The 25575-nt window shown below is 27.9% G+C and overlaps 2 protein-coding genes across 3 annotated transcripts in view; one reads left to right on the top strand and one right to left on the bottom strand.

Annotated features, from left to right (window-relative positions):
* The window catches only part of LOC132920321 (voltage-dependent T-type calcium channel subunit alpha-1H), a 236979-nt gene extending 220491 nt beyond the window's left edge, over positions 1-16488 (top strand). For both annotated transcript variants that reach the window (XM_060982614.1, XM_060982615.1), the window contains exons 28-37: positions 1927-2145; positions 2276-2468; positions 2551-2702; positions 2970-3079; positions 3230-3360; positions 4836-4985; positions 5630-5922; positions 9434-9614; positions 9802-9998; positions 10068-16488. In XM_060982614.1, the coding sequence (XP_060838597.1) occupies positions 1927-2145; positions 2276-2468; positions 2551-2702; positions 2970-3079; positions 3230-3360; positions 4836-4985; positions 5630-5922; positions 9434-9614; positions 9802-9998; positions 10068-10598 (2157 nt within the window). In that variant the 3' untranslated portion in view covers positions 10599-16488. The remainder of the gene's footprint in view (positions 1-1926; positions 2146-2275; positions 2469-2550; positions 2703-2969; positions 3080-3229; positions 3361-4835; positions 4986-5629; positions 5923-9433; positions 9615-9801; positions 9999-10067) is intronic.
* Positions 16489-17474: 986 nt separating this feature from the next.
* Positions 17475-25040, bottom strand: LOC132920322 (tyrosine-protein kinase Src42A). Its single transcript, XM_060982616.1, has 7 exons — positions 24170-25040; positions 22313-22476; positions 20463-20631; positions 20239-20397; positions 19979-20157; positions 19757-19913; positions 17475-19653 (listed from the first exon to the last, which is right to left on the bottom strand). The coding sequence occupies exons 1-7, from the start codon at positions 24699-24701 to the stop codon at positions 19445-19447; spliced, it is 1569 nt and encodes a 522-aa protein (XP_060838599.1). The 5' UTR covers positions 24702-25040; the 3' UTR covers positions 17475-19444.
* Between the last annotated feature and the right edge of the window lie 535 nt (positions 25041-25575).

Genomic DNA, 25575 nt, shown 5'->3' with positions numbered 1-25575 from the left:
GACCAAAGTCGGTCAGCGAAACATCAACTAAAATAATATTATCGATAAAGTTTACGGTTTGATTTAATTTTTACAGCATAATTACTTATGTTCTCTTAAGACTTAACCAGTTCAAATAATAATTTTGTATACAAAAAATCGGAATAAACTTAGTAGATATAAATTAAAAATGCAATTTTTTTAAATATATATCGTTTATGTTTGTATGTAATATTATTAAATGGCATATCTTTATTGAAAAAATCTTCGACGTTTTATTTCAATCGTTCATTGGGCTAAAAAACAAAACGCTATCGTCCGTTACGTTGAGTTACATAAATTAAAATCTCGCTTCCAACTAATACGTCGTATTAACATCATTAAAACTATAAATATATTAAAGCTCCTATTTCATTAACAGTTATAAATAATAGACTTTTCCCCACCCCCCTCCTCACATTAAAGTACCAAAGAAATTTACACATAATTGTAAAACCAATATATTCATCAAGTTTCTCAGAATCTTAAATAAACTTAAATAGTTTTTATTTTTCACTAATTTCTTATTTTAAAACTCACTTTCAAAAAAGAGTTTCCAAAATTAAAATTTACGTTCTTAATAATAAAATATGAATATTTGTTTATTTATCGATCAGCGTAGCACATGGGAAATGTTAAAAAAAATATAAATTATAAATTATAACCTATATAAGCTATTAAATTTTTACCAGTATAGAATTGGCATTTTAATTAAATTACATAGTACTTAATATAATATAAATATATTTTATACAACATAAATATTCGATATACATTATTATAAATATATATTTATAACATACACTCTTAAATTATTTTATGGTCATATGATGCCTCAATGGAATGAACAATTCATTAACGAAATGTATGATTTAATCAAGTGCATGGTACATAATGAATTTTATAATTAATTAAAATAATTGGCGTATCGCTGATTTTTATATTGTTGCTTATCGGCGCATACCCTTGATATTAAGTGATCGAATTGTGTTATTGAGGTCAGCTATAATGTAATACACACATGGAGTACCTGATATACAGTATGTTTCAGTTAAATATTAATAACAAAATATTTCACCCTGATTACTATGGATTAAACTAATAGATATCAAGAAAGACATTTTGAACCAATTTTCAATAATTAAAAACTCTTTGGGTGTACGCATGCACAATAAAACTTTTATTATTATTATTTTTTTAAATATTTATTATTATAAATAACTTATATAAGATAGTCTTATTTTTCAACCAACGTTGATGAATACACTTTTTTGATTTCGTCAATTGGCTAACTTACTGAAATTTAAAGTTCCCTATTGAATGGTTTTGTAGTGCAAAGAAATTTAACTGGTTTATGTCAAACAAATATTACTAAATAATACAAAATAGCAAAATAAAAGCGTCCCTTGATAAAAGCACATAAAATTAAATAATAGCTATCAACTGACAACCTACTATAAAATGTTTTTTAATTTTTTTTAAATAAAGGAAAACTAGTATTTATTTAAACTTTAAATTGTTGTAAGCCAGTGAATTGTTGAGATAAAAAAAAAGTTTACTCGTCAAAGTTGTTTGAAAAAATACCGCTATTTGAATTTTATAATATAATATGTGTTGCCATTTAAAATAATATATTAGGTTCCATTGCAAATGCGCATACTAAAAGAGAAATAATTTTGAAACTTGGACCAGAATTTATAATTTAGTATCTTTTATCTTGATCAAAACTTCCTGTTTCAATTCAAAACCGCCTGATTGAAATATTCCGCGTTACTATTTAACTAAAATACACCATATAGTATAAACTTAATACTATTATATTATCTATTGACGTGACAGCCATTTTCAATCTAAAAATAAAATTCATTAGTTTCGGAAAACAAATTGATCGTTGTATGTTTTGCATAGCTTTTCAAAGGAACCTTTTTTCACTGTGAAGGCCCTAATATCAAACACGTGCGTGATAAAAAGGAATGCCTAGCTGACAAGAAAAACACGTGGGTCAATCAAAAATATAATTTCGACGATCTAGGCAAGGCGTTGATGTCTTTATTCGTGCTGTCGTCCAGAGACGGTTGGGTAAACATCATGTACACGGGTCTGGACGCTGTGGGAGTTGATCAACAAGTATGTGAAACAAAATATCTTTTTATAGAAGTTGTCATTAAAATGCATGTTAATTAGCACACAACTAACTATTAATCGTATTATGTATTTATTATTACTTTTGGGGGTTTTTCGCTATTTTTTCACTCAGCCGATTGAAAACTATTCGGAATGGCGACTTTTGTATTTCATATCGTTCATACTGCTAGTTGGGTTTTTCGTGCTTAACATGTTTGTTGGCGTGGTGGTGGAAAACTTTCACCGGTGCCGGGAAGAACAAGAAAAAGAAGAACGAGTCCGGCGATTGGCCAAACGGGCAAAGCAAATGGAAAAAAAGCGGAGAAGTGAGTTTCTGAAAAATACTACGACAAGCAAAAAATAAACAATCAAAACAATAAATTGAAAACTTACGCTGTTTCTTTATAGAAATGCACGAACCGCCATATTATAGAGATTACAGCAGCGCCAGGCTATTGGTGCACAGCGTAGTCACGTCTAAGTATTTCGATTTGGCCATCGCTGCTGTTATTGGTCTTAATGTGGTCACGATGGCACTAGAATTTTACATGATGCCTAAAGTAAGTTTTTATAGACACAACAACTATGGATAATATTTGGAAAAATCTTCCAAAAGAGTTTTTCTCTTGCTGTATACATTTTATTATACGTATATAATATATATATATATTTATTTATATGTGATGCATACATTCCACATGTACTTAAATGGTATCGACCCGTATTTTTTTTTTTTTTTGTTCTTTTTGTTTTTCGTTCAAACTATATATTTGTAAATATGTACTTGAAAAAACCCCCACGAGTATTCACCCCATTTTTTTTTACAGGCGTTAACATACGCGTTGAAAATATTCAATTATTTTTTCACCGCCGTGTTCATACTAGAGTGCGTGATGAAAATGTTGGCACTGGGACTTCAGCTCTACGTGAAGGACAAGTACGTATACGTACACATTGTACAGCCTCACAAAAGGTGGATAAGGAGAGGAGGAAGGACTTTGATTTTAATCTCACCCTATACGCTTTTACATCATAATTTTATATTGATACAACGTCATAATATATAATCATTATTTATTTATTTTAGATGGAATATATTGGACATTGGCATCGTCATATTGTCCATAGTGGGTATCACGTTGGAAGAATTAGAATCTAAAATCATACCGATTAATCCGACCATCATCCGAGTGATGAGAGTGATGAGGATCGCTAGGGGTGTGTATAAATTATGTTTAAATAGAAACCAATATATTTAAACAATAAACATAATATATACACTATATAAAATATACAATATGTGTAATATAATATAGGTTGGTATACAAATAAATCTGTCTTTTTTCACTAATTAGCTACTGAACATTTAAACTATTAATATTTTAATTTTTGATAAATGGAGTGAATTTGTATATTTTAGTACACTATTTTATTTGTTTAAAAAAAAAATCAATAACGATAAAAAAAGAAAAAAATATAATTTAGTTTTGAAAAATGTTATACTGTAATGACTATTAAAATCCAATAAATAATAATTCACACAGACATTACTGTTGTAGTATAAAATTAGTGATAAAAGAATTGCCTTATATATTTTATACTGCAGTACATGGCTATTCGGAAGCTATTTAGTATAATTTAATTTTAATTTTTGGGCGTACTCCAACCTACCCCGCGGATACTTTACGTATCGTCTACACATCCACATAATAATATATAAGCCAATAATCTTCGGTCGTGTGTCGACTGTGTTTGCGTACCTTAATATAGCCAATTAGTGCAATAACGCTACGCTTGACTGTATACATACGACCGCAATATCGTATTGTATGTGCGGTGTATGTTTGTATTCACTATGTATAGAGAAACGTCTTAGTATAGGTAATACGCCAATAATATGAGCGTGTGTTTTCGTTATGAAAATAAACATCGTTAACGCATTTTGTTATAACTTAAGCACCTATTAATAACTATTACGTGCAACAACTTTGGTAATTAAACGAAAATCGGATTTTCCTACTTAAACAGTAAACATTCATAAATCACAAAAAAGGTACCAGTAGTAGCGCCAGTAGCCGCATATACGTATCATGAGCACTATGTACCTGAATTATTTCAAGCAACGACAAAATTTAAACGAATAGATTTATTTGTTCGGGAAATACGAATATTTTAATATTTTTCCCCGATTTTCGACAATATAAATCTTTTGGGGTTTACGTTATGTATAACTTAGGTCATTTATTTAACTTGGTCTAGTTTATTTGGACGGCTTATATTTAAATCTACAAACATTAGTACATATTTAAAATAACAATAACTGCGCTTTTTAGTAGACCAAAATATCGTATAACACATTTCATTTAATAAAAATAACCTAATAATAAATATACATTTACTTTTTATAAAAATATAACTTAATCGGAAGAATTAAAAATGATAATTTTATCGTTAAAAAAATCCAATTTTCTTTAAAAATTTGAATTACCTACATAAGATATTTTTCTAAATTTTAAGATAATCATAATATTATTTTGATAATATATTATCATAAATATGGTTCATGATGCCATAAAATATGCACACAAAGAAAATTATTATCATATTATTTTGTTGCACATACAACGGACATACTATTATAATATTATTTAAGTATAATACAATAATAACAATTGTTATGAATTTTTTTTCAGTTTTAAAGTTACTGAAAATGGCTAAAGGAATAAGAGCTCTTTTAGATACTGTGATGCAAGCATTACCACAAGTGGGAAATTTAGGACTTTTGTTTTTTCTATTGTTCTTCATATTCGCTGCATTGGGTGTGGAATTATTTGGAAGACTCGGTAAGCGCATTAAGTAATTATTGAATATAATGATTATTGATTACCTAGTGGGAGAAGAGTATAAACAAGGTTTGACTAGTTTAAAATTTAAACATTCACATATTTGCTTAAAAAATAAATATCTTTAAGAAAACTAATACAAACGCAAAACTATCAAAATTCACACGTAATGTCTAGATTTTAAAATTAAATATGTTTTATTTATATTTTCATGTATTTTGGTTAATGAGATTTTTCAATTAGTGCTATTATAAAGGTTAATCTATTTTAATTTTCTATTTAAAAAAATTATTATCGATTTTGATAATTCATAAGAAAAATGAAATTGTTAATCGAAATAAATTAACGTGATTTTAAAACATTTAACATTTTAGACATTTTAAAAAAGTTATTATTGCATAAAATATATGTACTTATTTCATAAAAAAATTTTTAATCATCCATTCGACAATTCAAAATCATAGTTAACTGTTTTTTTTAATTTATAAAATAAATATATGTAATCGATGACTTTTATTTAATTACATACTTCAAAAACGTTTTAGTGCATTAGGTTCCAAGTCTTTATCGTAAACATATTATTATTATTAATGTTTGTATATTAAAATGTTATCACCGACGTATGTCAAACATTTTATACACAGAGTGCAGCGACGAGCACACGTGCCAAGGCCTGGGCGAACACGCTCACTTCGGAAACTTCGGCATGGCATTCCTAACGCTGTTCCGGGTGGCCACTGGTGACAATTGGAACGGCATCATGAAGGATGCACTCCGCGAGGACTGCGATAACGCGGCGGACTGCGTGAAAAACTGTTGCGTGGCTGACGGCATAGCGCCCATGTTCTTCGTTATATTTGTGCTGATGGCGCAGTTCGTGTTGGTCAACGTAGTGGTCGCTGTTCTCATGAAACATCTCGAAGAGTCTCACAAACAGGTACATACAGGTCATACGTCATATCGTGAAACGCGGTGTCTTAACTATGCAAATGTTCATCTTTTTTCTTTAGTACCCGAAAAGATACATTTTTGACTTCCTAATTCTATTATGTACACTAATTTCTAGCAGGTCCTCAAAATCAATCCTGAACCTGCCTATATCCTTGCATGTTCTTTATTTTCTTTCACAACAAACTGCTCGAGATACAAATACTCTGTTAATAAAATTTGCTCATGTCAAAATAAATAAATAAGGGTTCAAATCGCGTGTTGTCTATTTAAACGGCCTAGTCAAATTATATTATGATGCCCATGGTTTATATAATATATACATATTTGTAATTGTATGTAATTATTTACATTTTACTTATCATAGTCATTATTTATTTTGTATGCTTATAAACACAAAATTGTGTGCTTATAGCTACTGTAAATTCCTAAAAGTCTATAAACCTGAGATAGAAACTTTAGTTTAATTATAACACAATTATTTAAAATTAAAAATATATATATATATTTTTAATGGGTACAATAAGTACATGTAGTAATAATAATTATTAAATTATATAATTTATTCGGCTGAAAAAATAAATAGATGAAGAAGAAAACTAAGTTAATTATTATTAAATGGTGTCGTATATTTAAAATGTATACTTAATATATTGTACTTAAAATCGAGAAAGAATTCTTCTAATAATTGGTTGCAAAATAAGTAAACATAAAGTTTTATAAAAATATTTTCAATTTAATACAATTTAATGAAAATAAATAATGAACTTTGCATTATATTTCCCAAAGTATATTACATGTAAATATAGGTTTTATTTTAGCGTACTTCTCGATAAATCTGATCGGATACAACTAACTTTTAATCAAGTTTATAGTTATATAGCTACTATTTCTCTTGACACTGTACTAATCGTTTGGTACTCTATATTCGTCAACCTTGTGAGTTGCCCACAAAGGCCTCACACTCTAATCGTCTATTGACTACGTATTATAAATTATACAATACTATGTATAAATTACGGTTTACAGTGTATAATTTATTAATATGTACCAATACTATTTTATAATATGTAATATATATAGCCATAATATCTATTGCTAAATAAAATGGCTGACATAATATACTAATATATATAATATAAATTACGATAATTAATTTTTAACTGGCTTTAGTGCTACACTCGTTATCAATTTTTCTGTTTTTAAAAAGAAAAAATATTTTTATATAATTTGAAGAATATGAGAATATATTAAAAACTATGATCAACTTGGGAACCTAATATAATTATATAAATGGAAGATCCGACACATTCTTGTTATATTATAATATATATTCATTACATTTTGTTATTAATATTATTTTATACCAACACTCGATTATTTATATTATTTAAACATTATATTTATCATCGCTCCTTGTTCTAAATTAATATCGTTTGCTTCTTGTAAATTAACAAATATGTCAACCGTTATTATGACTTATTATTGTTGTCATTTGCGTTTTTCATTCAGAATGCCGAGCCGCCAACTTATTTTTGCTCGTAGGTATGCTCAAAAGTTCCGCAAAAACAGCAGAAGAAATTTAAATGAAAAATAACGATGCCGGTCAAAGTTATTGTCTACTATGCAACGATGACAAAATCATCTAAACGGTTTTTATATTTTACTCGGATCCCTTTAGAATATAAAACCACAAAGAACATAATATACGAATAATTCAAATTAGTTTAAATAAAATTTATGCGTTAAAAACAAAACTCTAATCTCTGAGGAATACGTGGACCATCAATTAATCGATTATGTTATAAATAAATCATATTATATTTATCGATTATTCATTACAACTTTTTACCATCATTAAAATGTACAGATATAATATATTGTATTCTGTCGTGATAAACTTTTAACTATATTTTAAGCCACAATATAATATTTTCGTTCTAAATGTGTATATGTGTATAATAACGCAGTTCAGATAAAACTCTCGAGCTAATAAAATTAGAATTACAGCTATTTCAATTTGTATGCGGGATACCGAGCCTTAAATATAATCTCCGTAAAATCGTTTATCCGCGTACATCCCACGTAGCCGAGAAATGATATAAAATATATTACAATAATGTTACTGCACGGGTATTCAGTTCAAATAACAAATATTGCAATAGTAACAATATAAACGCCAAAAGAATAAAATTTTCGATTCGTAAAAAAATATATAGGTACCCGTGTAAAATGTTCGTTTCATCAATAAATACACGCAAAGTGTATAACACAATAGTATTCAAATAAAACGAACGCAAATAAATTCTTAAAATGCCTTCTTCAAAGTTATACCTATGAAACATATTATTATTATGAGAAATTCATCGCAAAACCACCAAATAAATTGAATTTGATTTGTTCCACGGAAAAAACGTTGTATTCTTTTACTTTGTTCAGTCATATTTTATCATCGAACAGTTTCCGTAGATAATAAGTGTGAAACAGTTATTACTTATTAGTTATTTCATAATATTGCAATAATAATAATAATGCGTAATGCATAGCAATACAAAGTAAATGGTTTAGCCAAGCGTTAGAAATTATTATTTCAGAAATTCTATAGGAATCGAAAATTCCTTGCGTGTACTTAGTTCTACCCGTAAGAAGAAACACCACGCACTTCCGTTAGTATCCCGAGTCTGACACACACGCAACATTGTTATTAATGGTGTGGTAGTGGTTATACATCAACACAATGTCATACAGCGCGTAAGAGACAACTCAGATTGTGATTCTAAAACTGTAATCGCTTAATCAAAAATAGCTTTTCTATTATAATTAAAAATACTTGTTTTGCTTACATTTTTTTTTTTATTATTCAAACCTTAAAAATGTACAGAACGTATTACATTATTTGGCATTGTGCGCTGGGTTTATAAATGTTTCAGAAAATCATAAGGGTAATGGATTTATATATTATAACAGAAAAAAATTATTTTTATTTTTTATTAAGCTCCATCTTTTTTTATAAATATTTTAAGTGCGTATATAATGCTCTGGTTTGCACCATTCACAAATCAATTATTTTTTTTTTCAATTATTTAGCACTTAAAAAAACGATGATATGAACCATACTTGGATGTGTGGTATCGTAAATTATGTATTGAATTGTTCAATATCCTGCAAAATTAAAATCCTTTAATATTTCCTTCGTAGTCATAACAATATAGGTACGTGAAGAGAATTAAAACCCTAAAGTTAATTGAATGGCTGTACCATTTTTTTTTTTTTAATTATATGTTTTTCAACGCAGTAGTGTAGCTATTTTGCCTATATGTTACGCCGATTAATACATTAAGTTTAAATCCTCAGGTTTTAAAACATTATTCAGAACTAAGTTCGAATTTATAGTTAGTAATTTAATATGACATTTTAATATCTTAAGTATCTCATACGAGATAAAGAACAAATCTAAGTTCCTAAAATGAAAAATTATATTTATTTTTCATTATCCGTAGATGGAAGACGAAATGGATATGGAAGATCAATTGGAGAGAGAAATGGCTGCAGAGGAAGAAGAACAATTGGTTCAAATGGCCTTAGACCACGAGTACTCGATTCAAAATCCTTTATGCAAAGAGTTTTCGCTACCCGCCGACTTTACCTTTAAAAGTTTGCCGCCTTCACCTCTATACCAAAGTAAATCAACAAAATATATTCTAATGTTATACAGCAGGGAATGAAAAATACGCATTCCGTGTTTATTGTTTAGCGGTGCGAAGGGTTTATTCACTTACGTAATATAAATTGTTTTTTTTCAGTTTTTTTTTGTTTTTATCAAATTCTGTTATATCATACTACCTATATGTATTGTGTTTATTAACAGGTCAAGGACGACGGTTTTCATTTAACTCTTGGAGTGGTAGGATGGCGGAACCTACCATCGTGCCATCACAAAGGAGACGTCAGACCGTCCAGGAGTCAAACATGCTCGTTCCTCCGGCACTTATGCCAACTTTTATGATTCCTCATTTCGAATCCAGGAATCGGAAGATGTCCTTGAGCGCACAACCACGGAATGATGTAACGCGATCTAAAAATTTCACGTCCGCCCCACAAAACAATAACCAATTGTTTTTCTTTCACACGTAGGTCACTCGTAGAGACAGCGTCCGGAGTTCCGGTTCGCAGCGGCCGGCGACGGACCAACTGGACGCCGCCGGTCAACAGCAGAAGCAACAACTGCAACCGCTGCATCAACTGCAACAGTTCACGGACTGGCAGTCATCAGCGAACCAGGTGAAGCTGCAGGCGAGGTGCGTCTCGGAAGCGATCGCCGGCAGTCAAGCAACCGGAAGCGGAAGTAGACACTCGAACCGCGGAGATCCGGTGGCCGCGGCCAAGACCAACAATGCTGCCGCCGCAACGCTGCTGACCGTACCAGCGACGCCCAATCCAAACGCGCTGGCTCCTCCGCCGCCGACTCCGCCGCCGTCGCTGTCCCGGTCGTACGTCACACTGGCCATACCCGAGGAGTGCGCCGTCGACGTGCCACTGTTGCGGTCTCGTTTCCCACTGGTTAGGCGGCCTGAAGACCCGACCTCGTCCGGTGCGACCGCCGCTGCTGGTCCGGTCAACACGCTTGACGTGCGGATCGAGGCGAACGTCAAAAGAAAGACCTGAGCAGCCCCCGGCTGACACTATCGATATAATGATACTGTTATTATTATTATTATTATTATTATTATTACTATTATTGTTATCATCGTTGTCCTCGTTAACGTTATCATCGTCGTCGTCGTCATTAATATTATTTTAATTATTACGAAATTCGCATCTCCCTGTGTAGATTATCATCATTTTTGCAATTTTATCGCGTGTATGCAGAGCTCTCAGGGCCATATACATTGGTCACCAAAAAATGTGCCCGCTACAGAGAATAGCTAACATCACTTATTGTCAATAGTGATTTCGGAATCACTTATATTATTAAACACAATAATGGCATACATCTGTCTATGGTCGGGTGTTGTTAATTGCGTCGAATACTTATTAGACTACTTGTGGGTACCTACCTATTTTTAACGTCATTGAATATAATGCGGTAAATTAAAAATGAATTATAGCAAAATATTATAATACAGAAAATCAAAGGAAAATCGAATTATCGTACTATCAAAAAATAATGACTTTTGCGTAAATTAAAAAAATATATTACACTACCCAAAAGTTATATACGAACAAGGCCGCGACGAAGATGTATAACCCGTCAATCGGTCAATCCTTTAAGTTATATGAATCGTAAATAAAGGTGGTCTTCGAGATAACTATAATTTTGACAAAACTAGAAGATCCGAATTAAAACATATTACAAAATATATAAAAGTATACTTTAAGTTTCACCTAAAATCTATATGTAACCTTTTTTATGCTGTTTAATTTATTTTTTACCCAAAACGATTTTATTTTGCACAAATTATGTACATAAGAAATTTCTGGTAGTTGGTGCCTGTGAAACGTGATTTTTACAAGGCGTTTGTTTATCGAAAGTTACCACCACGCGCTAGTCCGTCGAGTACTGCTCGCGTTTGAGGGACGTGTCTATAATACGTAATCCAACAACGCGTAGGTATACATATTGTATTTCACACCTGTTCTGATAGTTTCTCGTCGTCACGAATAAGTTATAAATATATATTATAATATTTTCCAATATATTATAATTTATAATATTTTTATCGACCTAAAATGTTTCGGTTTTAATCCTCGAATTCGTGCTCGAATAATAAATATACTACCAATACCTGCAGCTATTTATTATAATCCGATCATCCTATATTGTGATAACAAGTATTATTTATGACTATGTAAGGGGATTTATGGATTCCGCCAAAACATTTTGTTTTGGAAAAATGTATGTATCGACTCCATAGTCTTGAATTTATATATAAAAAAAATTGTAAAAATCAGTAAATCAGCCATACTTAGACTGAATTTAACGTATTTTACTGAATTTTTATATTAAAATGATTAATTTTTATTATTATATATTAGTATAATATATAATTTAAATCATGATGAATATGATATAGGAACATTATACAATTAATTTAGAATATAATTAGTATTTAATTCATGTTAAAAATATTCAAAATAATGATTTATATGGTATAGTTTGGTATAGATACGTTATTCAACGATCCATATTGCCATCACTTTTATACCTATCCTAAAATTATTTTAAATATTGATATATTATATACGTATATTTCTTTTAAGACTCGGTGGAATCAATAACCAATGGAGTCAATACATGGGACATTTGATTAAACATAATAAAATATAGCCAGCGGAGTCGATACAAATTTTATGAAATAAATGTACCGTCAGACATGTCAAAAATAATTTGATTAGTTTGTACTTCGCCAAAACGCGTAATTTATTGTAATATTATTAATCGTAATTTTAAGTGTTTCCTGATGAATTTTATTTCTATGGGTGTTTTTAAACATTAAATAATTTAATAATTATCATAAACCTCGGTAAAGATAAACGAACAAAAAAGAGTAGGTAAAGTTATTATTTCAAAAATATAATTGATTCTCTGAAACTATTTTCTTTACTTCATACTATGATAATCATTAGCTATTAGAAAAAAAACATTACCAAATCAATTTTTAGATAAGTCGTTTTATGAAATATATATACCCATAACAATTCTAGACAATTAGATAGATAACAACTGTTTAATTCTTTCAAGGACTTGAAGAAATATTAACTTTGTTATGTTGTATTGTCTTAGCGACAAATGTGTGAAAAATTAAGGTGTTCAAAATTAGCGTCAAGCATTCTTTTATGTTTATTATTGATATTAATCTTTTTATAAATAATTTTAATGCAATTTTTAAAAAATCAACTATTATTATATTAATGTAGTAATTCATTGATAGAACTAACAAATTAAATTATTTTAATTAATAATTTCAAAAATACAATCCGTTAATTACGAAATACAATTACAAAATAATTTACCAATAAAAATACGTGATTTCTTTGGGTCGTGATTGTCTAAAAACTATTACTTAGTTCTAGCGATTTAACTGCGTTGTTTAATAATTCAAAACTTTTCTGAATAAATTTCTTGATATCCTATAACATTTAATAAAATCAAAGTATAAAACTAAAATTCGTATTACTTAAAGGAACCCGTTTGTCTGTTTGTTGTTACTTGATAATATGTAATATGTAAAAAAATAATAACACTATGTCATGAAACGATTTCGAAATTAACACAACACAATGTCCTAAAATTCAAAAACTCAAGTTTGTAAATTATTTCTATAAAAATGTATTTAATTAACTCGTTTGGTTTTACTTATGATATAAAATAACGTGAACAACGTAAACACAATACATGTATATAAATATATATTTTTAAAGTAACATATTATATATTTATTTTATATTTGTTAATACTTAATATTATAAATTATAAAATTATAACTATAGATAAAATTAGTCGTTTCAAATAGAAATTCAATAATGTAACTATGCAATTTGTAACTGTATATAATTGTAAATCTAATAGAGCAAAATAATAATAATATGTGAATATTCATATTTAATACATAGATTAATACGTGCATGTCATTCTAATAACCATACACCGCCAGTGTTGTTTTTCTAGATTGTTATCGAACACAAAAGCATACGAATATAATTTCTAATAAAACATCAACATTCAATGTATGGTAATCGATTCAAAACTCATTATAGGTAGGTATAATAGTCATTAGGTACCTACATAACAAGTATACGCGAGTCCGTCAAAACAATCACACTTGAAATACAAATCAAATGGATTCCAGCGTCCAAATAGTATTATAGGTATCACAACATCGATTTAAGCCGTGTATTAACGTAAAACCGTTTACAGCCGACGAAATAGACATAGGTAATTCATAAAACGGTTTAGTGGGGGCGCTTTTTTTTTTAATTCATTTAATTTTGTCTGGCCCGATGATTCAAACTACTTATAATAATATGTACCCTGCAAATCGCGATCACTGGCAGGAGATACCTCTACCGCGTGCGAACAATTTAATTTTTATAATAATGACATTCTAGGTATTAGGTAGTGATAATATAACAATAAAATATGTTATTGTGTTATTGGACGTTTATTTTCGATTATAGAATATAATATAATAGTCAATTTCTTTATTACGATGTACCTTCCTAGTGAAAGTATTGATTAATATTATAATATTATTATATGCTACGTCGAATCTGTGATAAAGTCAAATTTTTAGATACCTATCGCCTTCATATGTATCTAAATATATTATATAGAGAGTGATGCATTTTAAAGGCAACGCTAGTTTTTTTAGTTAAAAACAATTTTTGTGTTTTTGATTTTTTAATATTATTCAAAATACTTTTAATAAAAATACTGAAAAAGTTCAGACTATTATAAAAACATTTTTTTTTTCGAAAACACAAAAAATCACTTGAAAAATTAGTGTAGCCTGGTAAATGTATCTCACACTGTAAAATGTATAGAAAATAATAATCTTTATAATAAAATATTATAATTACGCGAATATCTGATTTTGTATCGTTTTTTTTTTTCTAGAAAATGTAAAATCAAAATCGTCCAAATATGATATTATATTAATATCTAAATTTGTGTAATTGTGTGTATATTATTATGTTTTATTGTATGTCTAGTCTTTAGATATTGATTAGTGATTTTCTATGAGACTGCCTATTTCTTAAGTATATAACTTTTATTTAGCATCTATAATAATAATTATTATATCTATAATATTATTCCCCCGCTTGTATTAAATAACGTAAATATTTTAGTAGAGTGTAATGATTTACGCGTAAAAACTGTGTACAACTCTACTCTCTCTCTTTCTCTTTCTCTCTCTCTCTCTCTCTCTCTCTCTCTCTCACTCTCTCTCTCTCTCTCTCAATCAATCAATCACTCTCCGTCGAGCTCTTTGTCTCTCTCTCAAACTGACTTATTATTAATATTATTATTATTATTATTATTATTATTATTATTATTGTACAATTATTATACTATTACTACGTATATTATTATGTATTATTGACGAATAGAATACATATCTTTAACAATTTTTGTATAATTATATATAAATAGAATGTCTGAGTTAAGTGTTATGTACAGTAAAACTCTTTGGTACCTACCTCGAACTTTCAACTCAAAATGATAATAATTCGTAAAAATGAATGAATTCCCTTGAAACATTTCCTATCCATACTCAACATACCTCATCGATCGCCCTCGCAAGTTTCTAATTAATTTGTCTTAGATTCTTTGGGGTTATAGATATTCCGTTATTATTATTATTATTATTATAACGTATTTGGGCGTTACTGGCTTACTGCATATAATTATATAAACTACTCGGAAAACCTATAATATCAGACAACCCCATACACAACGTTCATAACTAATATAACCGTTGTAGGAGGTACTACAATAGGCTAATATTTTACTGATATTTCAAATTATTATTATTATTATTATTATTTATTACGTCTTTTATTTTTCACTTACCTAATTATTACAGAGTAACATAATATTGTCCACGATAGGTTTTACGTACAAAAAAATCAAATTCTGGCTCACACATAAATTCGATCAAATAAAACCCAAGTCGAGTAGGGCAGTTGGATGTCCCCCCCCCCAAAAAAAAAAAAAGGTCACAGTTAATTAAACTAAAAACTTAATACATGAGCCGTTACGTTTACGCATAAGTACATTGAAATGTATCACTATTTATTTTTTCCATTAAATTTGTAAACAATTAATAACTATAATAAATAGCATCGGTAATGTTTTGTAGACAGTGTTAAATACATTAATACATAATATATACTTGAATTTTGAAATATAACAATTCGCAACTGTTGTTTACTTTAATTTATTATGCATTGAATATTAGTCTCTTTGTATGTATTATAATTCAGGTCATAGATATACTAAAGAAAAGCGAGCTCACGTTGTAACTACATTCTGTATACCCGCGTTACGTAGTATTTTAATGATTTAAGTAGAGAAAAAATGTTTTCTTTCTCCCCACCTCCCTTATACTAAATGAAAAGATGCATATAATATATACAAAAGTTTCTCCTGTGGTTGAAACGTTATTATTATAGGTATATACTATTATTATTATTTTTATTACAATAATTCGTTCATAAATAATATAGGTAACTGTAACTTAATAACTATAGGTATATTATATTATAAGACCATATTATTATTATTATTATTATTATTATTATTATTATTATTATACAGTCCATCCAACTATTGTAACACTATTGATTCCGTAAAAAAAATTGTATGATAAAAAAACCGCTAATATGGTTGTATTGTACTTTAGAAAAACACGCTTGTTGTTATATATAGTATTCGTTCATCGTTGAGAACATTTTTAATAATTATTCAGGATTAAAAATTTAAAAACAGTTTTGTATAAATAAATATAATTTTTAAATGTTATTACATAATATATAATAATACTATATAAAATGGTATTTTGGTGTGGTTTGTTCATTTTTTCCCCAGCTAAGTTTTGTAATATAAATGATAATATCAACCCTACATTGACCATCATCAATATCAGGAACGTGAAATCATGTCAAACTTAAATCGTGTAATCCAAAAAAATTGAACAAAAGTCTAATGGAATAAAATATTATGTGGGCCACGAAAAAAAACAGCAAAATCTAGTTTAATTTTTTAGGAAGGTATTATCTTATTAAATATCTCAACTTAATTTTTATGCCAATAGATATAGTCGTATTAGATTATTATATTTATAATTTAAAAATATAAATAATCATAACCATCTCTATTTTTGTTTTATTTTTACTTCTTTTTCGTGATGTGGGAGTTTAAAGGTGGAACTAAAATGTACCTACTACCTAATTAAAAACTTTAAAATAAATAAATGTTATTCTCAACATGGTACATTAAAAAAAAAAATGTTTATTATTATGTCCCAAGCAGTAAACATTAAACATGAACAAAATTAAAAATTTTAAATAAATTCAAATTCAGACCTAAAAATAGGATTTAGGTAACAAAATATTTTTTGAAAAAAAATAATTTATTAGTTTTATGGTTCTCAATCATTTTAGGACTATGACCCAAATTCTCCCCTAAAAATCTATCACAACCCACATGGTTTCACCTTTACTGAATCAATAAGTAAATCCGTTTATTAGTTTTACAACTTAATAGTTTATACTATTAAGTCTATAGGTTTATAATGAATAATATAATTGTATAAAATATATTTTTAACAATGAGACGTATGCAAAGTGTGTGCTTGTTTCCTGCTGTGGTTGTAACAGCACATTATAATTTATACAGTATAAAATAACATAAATACCTTAGAATCTAAACAGGTATTGAAAAAAAATTCTCATGACCCACCAAAAACTGATTTGCAACTCACAGTTTGAGAAACGCTGTAGTAGATCGTTGTTGGATAATAAAAAAAAAATACATAATTTATAGGTAAAACTTTATTTTAATAAAATGACCTATAATAATGATTAATAGTTTAGTCTATATAAAACTAATATGTTTTTTATAATAAGTTTAGAAATTATGTACACATAAAACAATGATAATAATAATTAGGTAATTTGTCATTAAGATTGCAAAAAGATGTCTTTTTTAACATATACATATACATATTAAAATTTTGGAATATACATGTTAACAAGTTTGTAAATGAATAAATTGTAAGGAACTAGAAAATACAAATAAAATTAATAATAGTAATCATAATAATAATTAAATGAACATATAAGAATTTAAAAAAGGTAGAAAAAAAAAATAATTTTTTGTTCGATTTACTAAATGTTAAGACATTCTATTCTAGTAATGCATGCAAAAATACAAAACATTAAATAACAACTTTTGAATGTTTTCCTAGTATAAAAAACGCATGATGAGAACAAATTTTATTTACAATTTTTTTTTTTATTTAATTATTTATTTATTAGTATTATAGAATAATACGTTAACCTCTCGAAATCGCTCTGAAATTATGAACACTTTTGTTGTTTGTTTTGTGTTAATTCGTTATGGTAGTTTAGAACATCTTTTGGATTTTTGGTTTTGTACTTAACAAAATTATTTTTGTTAGTCATAAAAAAAATGTAGAAAATATAATATGGTAAAAAAATAAAGAAAAAGGCGTAAAAAAGAATACATTATATAATAACTATTTTGTGATATAAACAGTAAATAGAAAATGAATGTTGTGATGTATAATTTATGAAGTATTTTATCAAAAATATTTTGAACAATTTAAAAATTGTGATAATTTAAAACAAACTGTGATTGGTACAATACTTGGAAATTACAAGACAAAAACCGATATGAAATACTATCAAATGAGTAAAATAAACTAATAATAATTATTTATAAAATATTTTATTTAATATTATTCTTATTCAAATATTAGTAATAAGTAATAACTAATAACTATGCATTATCATAGAAAGTTATTAATTTTATTAAATACATTTAAATGAATATATTTCTCATTATTTGATTAATACTGAATGTAATTTGTATTAATTAATTTTTAGAATAACTACAAAACAAATATATAACATATATTAATTTTCACTAAAAATAGATTAACAATTGACATTGCAGATCACAAATGGATATTACTTTTGATATTATTAAGCAAAGAACTAGTGTATAATATATGAGTTGAACAATAAATTAACAAATTGTACTAACTTACAATATATTATTCTATATGCAGGTAAAAATTACACCTGTTACAATAAAATATAATATATAATATACCAAAATTATAAAAAAATGCATTGTCCTTAGATATAATACACTAGTTCTCTGACTTTCAAGAACCGTACAACAATCACAGTTTTAAAATATTACACAATGAAGGGCACAATTAACTGATTCAGGAACAACATCACTAAATTAAATTTTCTTGTACAAGGTTTCTTTGAGCTATGTTTATGGTTATACATACAGAGATAATATTACTTACTGTGTTATAAAAAATAAAACTTATTAACATTAATAAAAATGAAAAAAAAAATACAAATTGGATAAAGCATGTTGGCAGATATAAAAATTATTTAACCTAAGTAGTTTACAATCTAATGTTGAATAGAATAACAGTATCTAAAAAATTAAAAGATTATCTACAACTAAATAGTTTAAAAACAATTCATTCATAAAAAACTTCAAAAAAAAAAAAAAAAAAGAAACTGATAAGTTATAAACATTTATGACTTACCAAAAGTAATGATGGTCAAAGATGTATCTAGCAGTGTTAATGATAAATATTGTGCAAATGATGTAGTTGATGTCTGTGTGCGTGATAAACCGCAGATGCGTGTTGCATATATATGGCGGCTGCTTGAGGATTAGCACCGCGTAGAGCGATGGCCTGTTGCATAGGCCACTCCGAGAGGCGGGCGTGATCTCAGTAACCCGATGCTTCTTTATACTCAGACCCCTCCATTGTGAAGAAATCTTCTAGTTTCCACTGGAGTGTTTCAAATGTTGGTCTCTTCATTGCATCTTTATGCCAGCATTCTAACATAATGTCATACAACGCCGTTGGACAATTAGGCGGCATAGGCATTCGGTAACCATGCTCAACTTGATGCAATACCTCAGCATTGGTCATACCTAAAATTAACCAGCAATTTCAATAAAAAGGTACAATATAATATTTTTATAAATAAATCATTTTTTTTTTTTTCAAAAACTGCATGTATATTAATATATTTACCCGGATAAGGTATTCGCCCATAGGTAACTAGCTCAGTTAGTAAAATTCCAAATGACCATACATCAGATTTTATAGAAAATTTGCTATAATTAGCAGCTTCTGGTGCAGTCCATTTAATTGGGAATCTAGCACCAACTCTTGCTTCATACTCATCCTCCTGGAAAAAAAAAAAAACAAATATTAATAATTTAGACGATGATAATTAATTTTTAAAACCTTAACCTTTATAAGGCGAGCAAGACCAAAATCTGCTATCTTCACTATATTACTCTCTCCAACAAGGACATTTCTAGCAGCAAGATCACGATGAATATAATTTTGAGATTCAAGGTATGCCATGCCAGATGCAATTTGAGCTGCCATATCAATTAACTGTTGGAGTTTCAAACCACGTCCTTTACCTATATACAAGTTTAAATGTTATTTGGTAATAAATCAAATACACAAATAACAAAAATTTAAAAAAATATGTTGTAGAATACCTTGTAAAAAGTCTAATAAACTTCCATTTTTCATCAGTTCAGTAATAATATAAATAGGCTCTTCCATAGTGCAAACAGCATATAATTGAATTAATTTGGTATGCCTGAGTTTTTTCATAATTTGTGCTTCAGCTAAGAAATCTTTGGGATCCATTGTACCTAAATTAAAAAATAAAATAATTTTATTTAATAACTTTTCATATTAAGAATAATTGTTAATTTACCAGTCTTCAATGTTTTTATAGCAACAGGTGTTGTATTATTCCACAAGCCTTCCCAAACTTCACCAAACTGACCATGTCCTAATTTTCTGACAAACTTCAGCGAAGATCTATCAATTTCCCATTGATCTCTTGTACTATGTGACAAACCTCCAGTTACTGGTTTTTCGACCTATCATAAAATAAACATAATATTAAGTTTAAACAATTCCACAAATCACTTTACTTTTTTTAAATATTTCTTAACTAGTTATTTAAATATTATTATAATAATTAAAAAAAAAATTTAAATGTCTTAAGAATTCTCATAAGTTACTCTTGGAGCAATAAAAATTAGAAAATGTGTTGTAATAATTTTTTTATGCAAAGTTCTAGATTTATAGTAAATACATATTATGAAATTGGAATTTTCAATCATGAATGTTTGCTAGTTATATGTATAAAAACTAAAAAGTTTATTTAAAAAATGAATACAATATAGTGATTATAATATTGTATATAAAATTCATTAAAATTTTAATTTCAATATCTTAACTCTTAAGTTTAAAATGCTTGTATTCTATATTACTATAGTCCCTCATTATTTATTCTAACCCACCATTAATAATTATCAAAAATAAACATGCACATGGGGACGGGGTGGTCGAGCGGTTTAATTCGTCGGCTGCGGCGCAGCCGGCTCCGGTTCGATCCTCGGCCACTGGGTGGCATTTTTCTCCGGGCAAGTCACGGTGTCCGGAGAACAAGTGCTGCCATCCCCCCACCCCGGGGCATGGCAGAAACCTACGGGTGCCCCATTAAAAATTCTGCCAAATACACTCACGTGTAACACCCCTACTGTTTCAACCCTACTGTACCAACCCTACCAACCTACAGGCTAATGACCTAAGTTGTCGAAGCCTTAAAAAAATAAAAAAAAAAAAAAAAAAACATGCACATTTATTTTTTAACCTTTAACAAAATTTGACATATTTGTATATTTAAACAAAACATGATTTGTTATCTAATGAATAACTAGCTATTTTGGTGCAATTCATAAAGTATAAATTGTATGCAACATAAACATATTAAACTGTGTAATGTGTATATTAAACGTAGATCATTTATTATATACACTACAAAATGTTTAAACAAATTTATCAATTAACAAACAATTCTTATTTTAAATATATATATTTTAAGTATTAAACAAAATTGTCCTTTATCATATTATACTTATAAATGTACAAATAATTTATAATGATTATGGGTATAAATATAACATTTTAATTTATTCTAAATTTTGAATTATTATTTGATTATCCACACCTTCTTCAGTCCCAATTTAATTACTGCTGATAATCAATGTTCTACTGTGTTTTTATACTTAAAATCTATTTATGCCATTCTATGATTTATTTTTAGATACTGACTTAAGTGAATAATTATTATTATATAATTTATGTAATGTTTAAATTTACTCAATAGGTAATATGGAATATAAATTAATTGTGGTTAACATTATTTTCATTATTCATTATAATTTAATTTTAGAAAATTAAGTCAAATGAAATAGGTATTAATTTAAAAATATTAAAATTATTGATTTATACGATCATAATTAATATTATGAACTTATTTTAATTCTATAATATTCAATATATTTTATAAATAAATGAAGTATTCGGATAGTAAATATAAAATATATCAAATGTAAAATGTTTTATTATGAAGTGTAATCAATAAATAAATAAAAAATAAATAAGTGATTTTGACACATCAAAATGAATAATGTGGTCCAAACAAGGTAAGTATTTTATCTAAAATAGTTCATATTTTATAGATATTTTTTAAATTTAAAAATGAAATCTTACCTGTACACAAGGCTTACGTAAATTGACACATAAACCGTCAGCGTCTTTACTATAGTACTCTACTAATTCCTGTAGAGTTCTAAAGGTTGTACGCCGAGCAATGAAAAATCCACCTTCATCTAGTTGTCTGATTCGGTAATGTTTAACAGTATCACCATCACGAACTATAGGAAATATACATAATACATATGAATATAACATGAAAAATAAGTATATGTATACAAAAATATTCAGATAATTTATTTTATTATGTAATCATATTCATATTAAATGTTTAAGTTTATATTTTACATAGAATTATTTTTGAACTTTAAGATATAGGACTCATTTCAATGGTAAACCAAAGGGAGTAGACTTTGGATCCAGACTACAGTAAGTACATTAAAAAATTTAAATTCATATTTATTTTTTTTTGCCAACTTAGGTAATAATAGTAATATGTACTGTCAACATTAATATTATGAATTTAAAATTTAAATGCATATAACATTAAATTAATGTAATAGAAATACATTTCTTGATTCCCATAATCTTCCCACAAAAAATTCTAGTTTTACTAATAGCTTATTAGTTATTACCAAAGTACATAATAGAATTTTTAAGAAGAAAATCCCTTGAAAAATCATTTGATAAATAAAACAATTTCAAAGTATTTCATTACATTACTAATAAATATTAGAATATTTTCAGTATTTAGAATCTTAGAGTTTCTTGTTTTTAATTCTATTAGGTAAATAATACCGTATTATTTACCGTAAATATATGATAAAAAAATAAATATATTTAGCTACCAAAACATAAAATCATAATGTGATATTAACCAATAACATTGTAAAATAAACATAATGATTTTTATTTACGTGTTGAATATAATAGATATGTACATATTATAAATATATCAACAAATAATAATATGATAAGCTACAAAATTTATCATTCGACCAAAAGAAAAATACTTATTTGGCTTAAATATATTACATTCCTATTGATGAATATCAAAAAAAAAAAGACTGTGTATCACTAGATACATACATTTTAGTTTATTATAAAAAATGTACTACTCACATATCTTTAAATAAAGATAAATTATAAGAACTTAGTTTTGTGAGAATAGCCAGTTTCCAATTGAAACTACCTAAATAATTTATATTGTAATAATAGGTACTTTATATGGGTTTCTTTTTATAAGAGTTAATTCAGTAAAGTATCTAATTATAGTTCAAAAAAGTAGAAATATATTTTTTTATAGTTAAAGGTACTAAACTATATTAACTTATGATCTAAATCTAATTTTACTTGACCTAACCTAAGCCACCTAGGAATTTTTTACTATTAGATATAAAAAGACAGTGAATTTTATAGTTTTGTTTTTATTTTATACTAAATAATAGGTACTAATAAAAACTAAGTAAAACAATTACTAAAATATAAATTATGTAAATAATTTACCTATAAGGTACCTCATACATAATATAATCCAAAATTTAAAAAAAAAATAGTGATAATGATACACACTGATGAATACCTAATATAAAAATAACCATAATCAAATTCTTATAAATTAGTACCTAAAATATGTTTAAATTTGTTAATATTAATAGATATGATACAAATGTTAGAATTTTCAAGTGTTTCAAAAAAAATTTTAATACCTTATAACAATATTTTAAGTATGATTTTTCTTTAAAATACCCAATAAATTCTAACAAAAACTAATAAAATTTGTTTAATGAAGTAATCAACATAGATATTGTGGTATATACATATTGTATAATTTTTAATTTAATATATGTCATTAAGTAAATAGATAGGTCGGTTAACCTATTAACAATAATATAATAAAATTTAGGTACTCACCAGACAAAGAGTAATCATTTCTTCTACTTTCAGAATCCCTTATTAAAAATGCTCCATGATCATTTTCTGGTAAAAGCAATTTTTTTTCGGCTTCAATTCTTTTGATCTTGCCAAAATACCACGGCTCAGCCTCTATAGACTTCAATTTGGCAACATAATTAGAAGGAATATAACCTTCTTGTTTAGTAGCTTTGCTCCTGGCTAGCCACCAATCTCCTTGTGTATCATTTAGGATTTCTAAATGCTCTCCTTTCCTGAAGCTTAGGTCTTCATCGGTGCGTGCATCATAATCATAAAGGGCTACAAATATTTTTGCCGATGCATTTGTGGCATTAGAAGGCTCCTGGTCAGGGACTGGTGGCATTGGTCCGTTCCTGACTTCGCGAATGTTGTCGTGGGGTGGCATATTCTGTATGGGTACATTAGGCACGGCTGGCAATATGTTGTCTTTACTGTTGCCAGCATTGGATGGCGAGCCCGTCATGTCCTTCTTGCCGGACGAGCCCCTCTGACAACTGAAGCAGCTGCCCATCTTGCGTAGCGCAATCGTCGTAGCTTTAAGTCCACCAGACACTACAAGACGTCCTCACTTAAGCGCGTATTACATACATGATAACACGCAAGTGCAGTGTTGTTTTTGTAATATGATGATCCAAATCCCAAATACACGAAACAACTCTGCTCAGCTGAACTCGACGTCACTGCAAGTCTATTACATCTAGATAAAACGGCATTGACGGTCGTATACGGTTGGAAAGTGTTCTGTTAAACGGGATACAGACACAATTAATAAATTATAATATATCTACGAGTACTGAGTAGTGGTTAATTAAATATTCTACTAGGCACCCGTAAAGTGAATAATGATTAATGAAAAAAAAAAAAAAACACAAAAGACGATTTCTGATAAGAATTATTCGAGTAGCATGGAAGAAAAACTATGAATAAAAATATTAAAAAAAGGAAATAATATCATCCAGCGGGGTTTTTTTTTCGATTTCACACCTTATTATCTACAACAACAACAGTTCGCAAAATGTCCTATTCGCCATTCGCGTGAGTTTACAAAATAAAAATATTGTTATTACTAATTAGACGACTCTGCTGTTTTAAAATGTAATGCGCCCAACGAACGAATCCTAACTAGATACAAGTTATGATTATTAAAATATAGATAGGTATTAATAATATGGCGTAGCAAATAATGAAATCGCTGTAAGCCAACTTTGATGTTGACTTATTAATTATTATTAATGGAAATATAAAACAAATCATTATAAGATAAACAGATATCCGTTGTAACTGTTGTAAATAAATTATTGAACGCAAGTGCGTATATCATATACCTATATAATCACTACCTATAGGTTAGATTAGGTATAAACGCAGAGGTATATAGGTAAGTA

This window comes from Rhopalosiphum padi, chromosome 2 (assembly GCF_020882245.1).
Source record: "Rhopalosiphum padi isolate XX-2018 chromosome 2, ASM2088224v1, whole genome shotgun sequence".
In the NCBI taxonomy this organism is placed as follows: Eukaryota; Metazoa; Arthropoda; class Insecta; order Hemiptera; family Aphididae; genus Rhopalosiphum; species Rhopalosiphum padi.
This window is presented reverse-complemented; position numbering and strand designations above follow the sequence as displayed.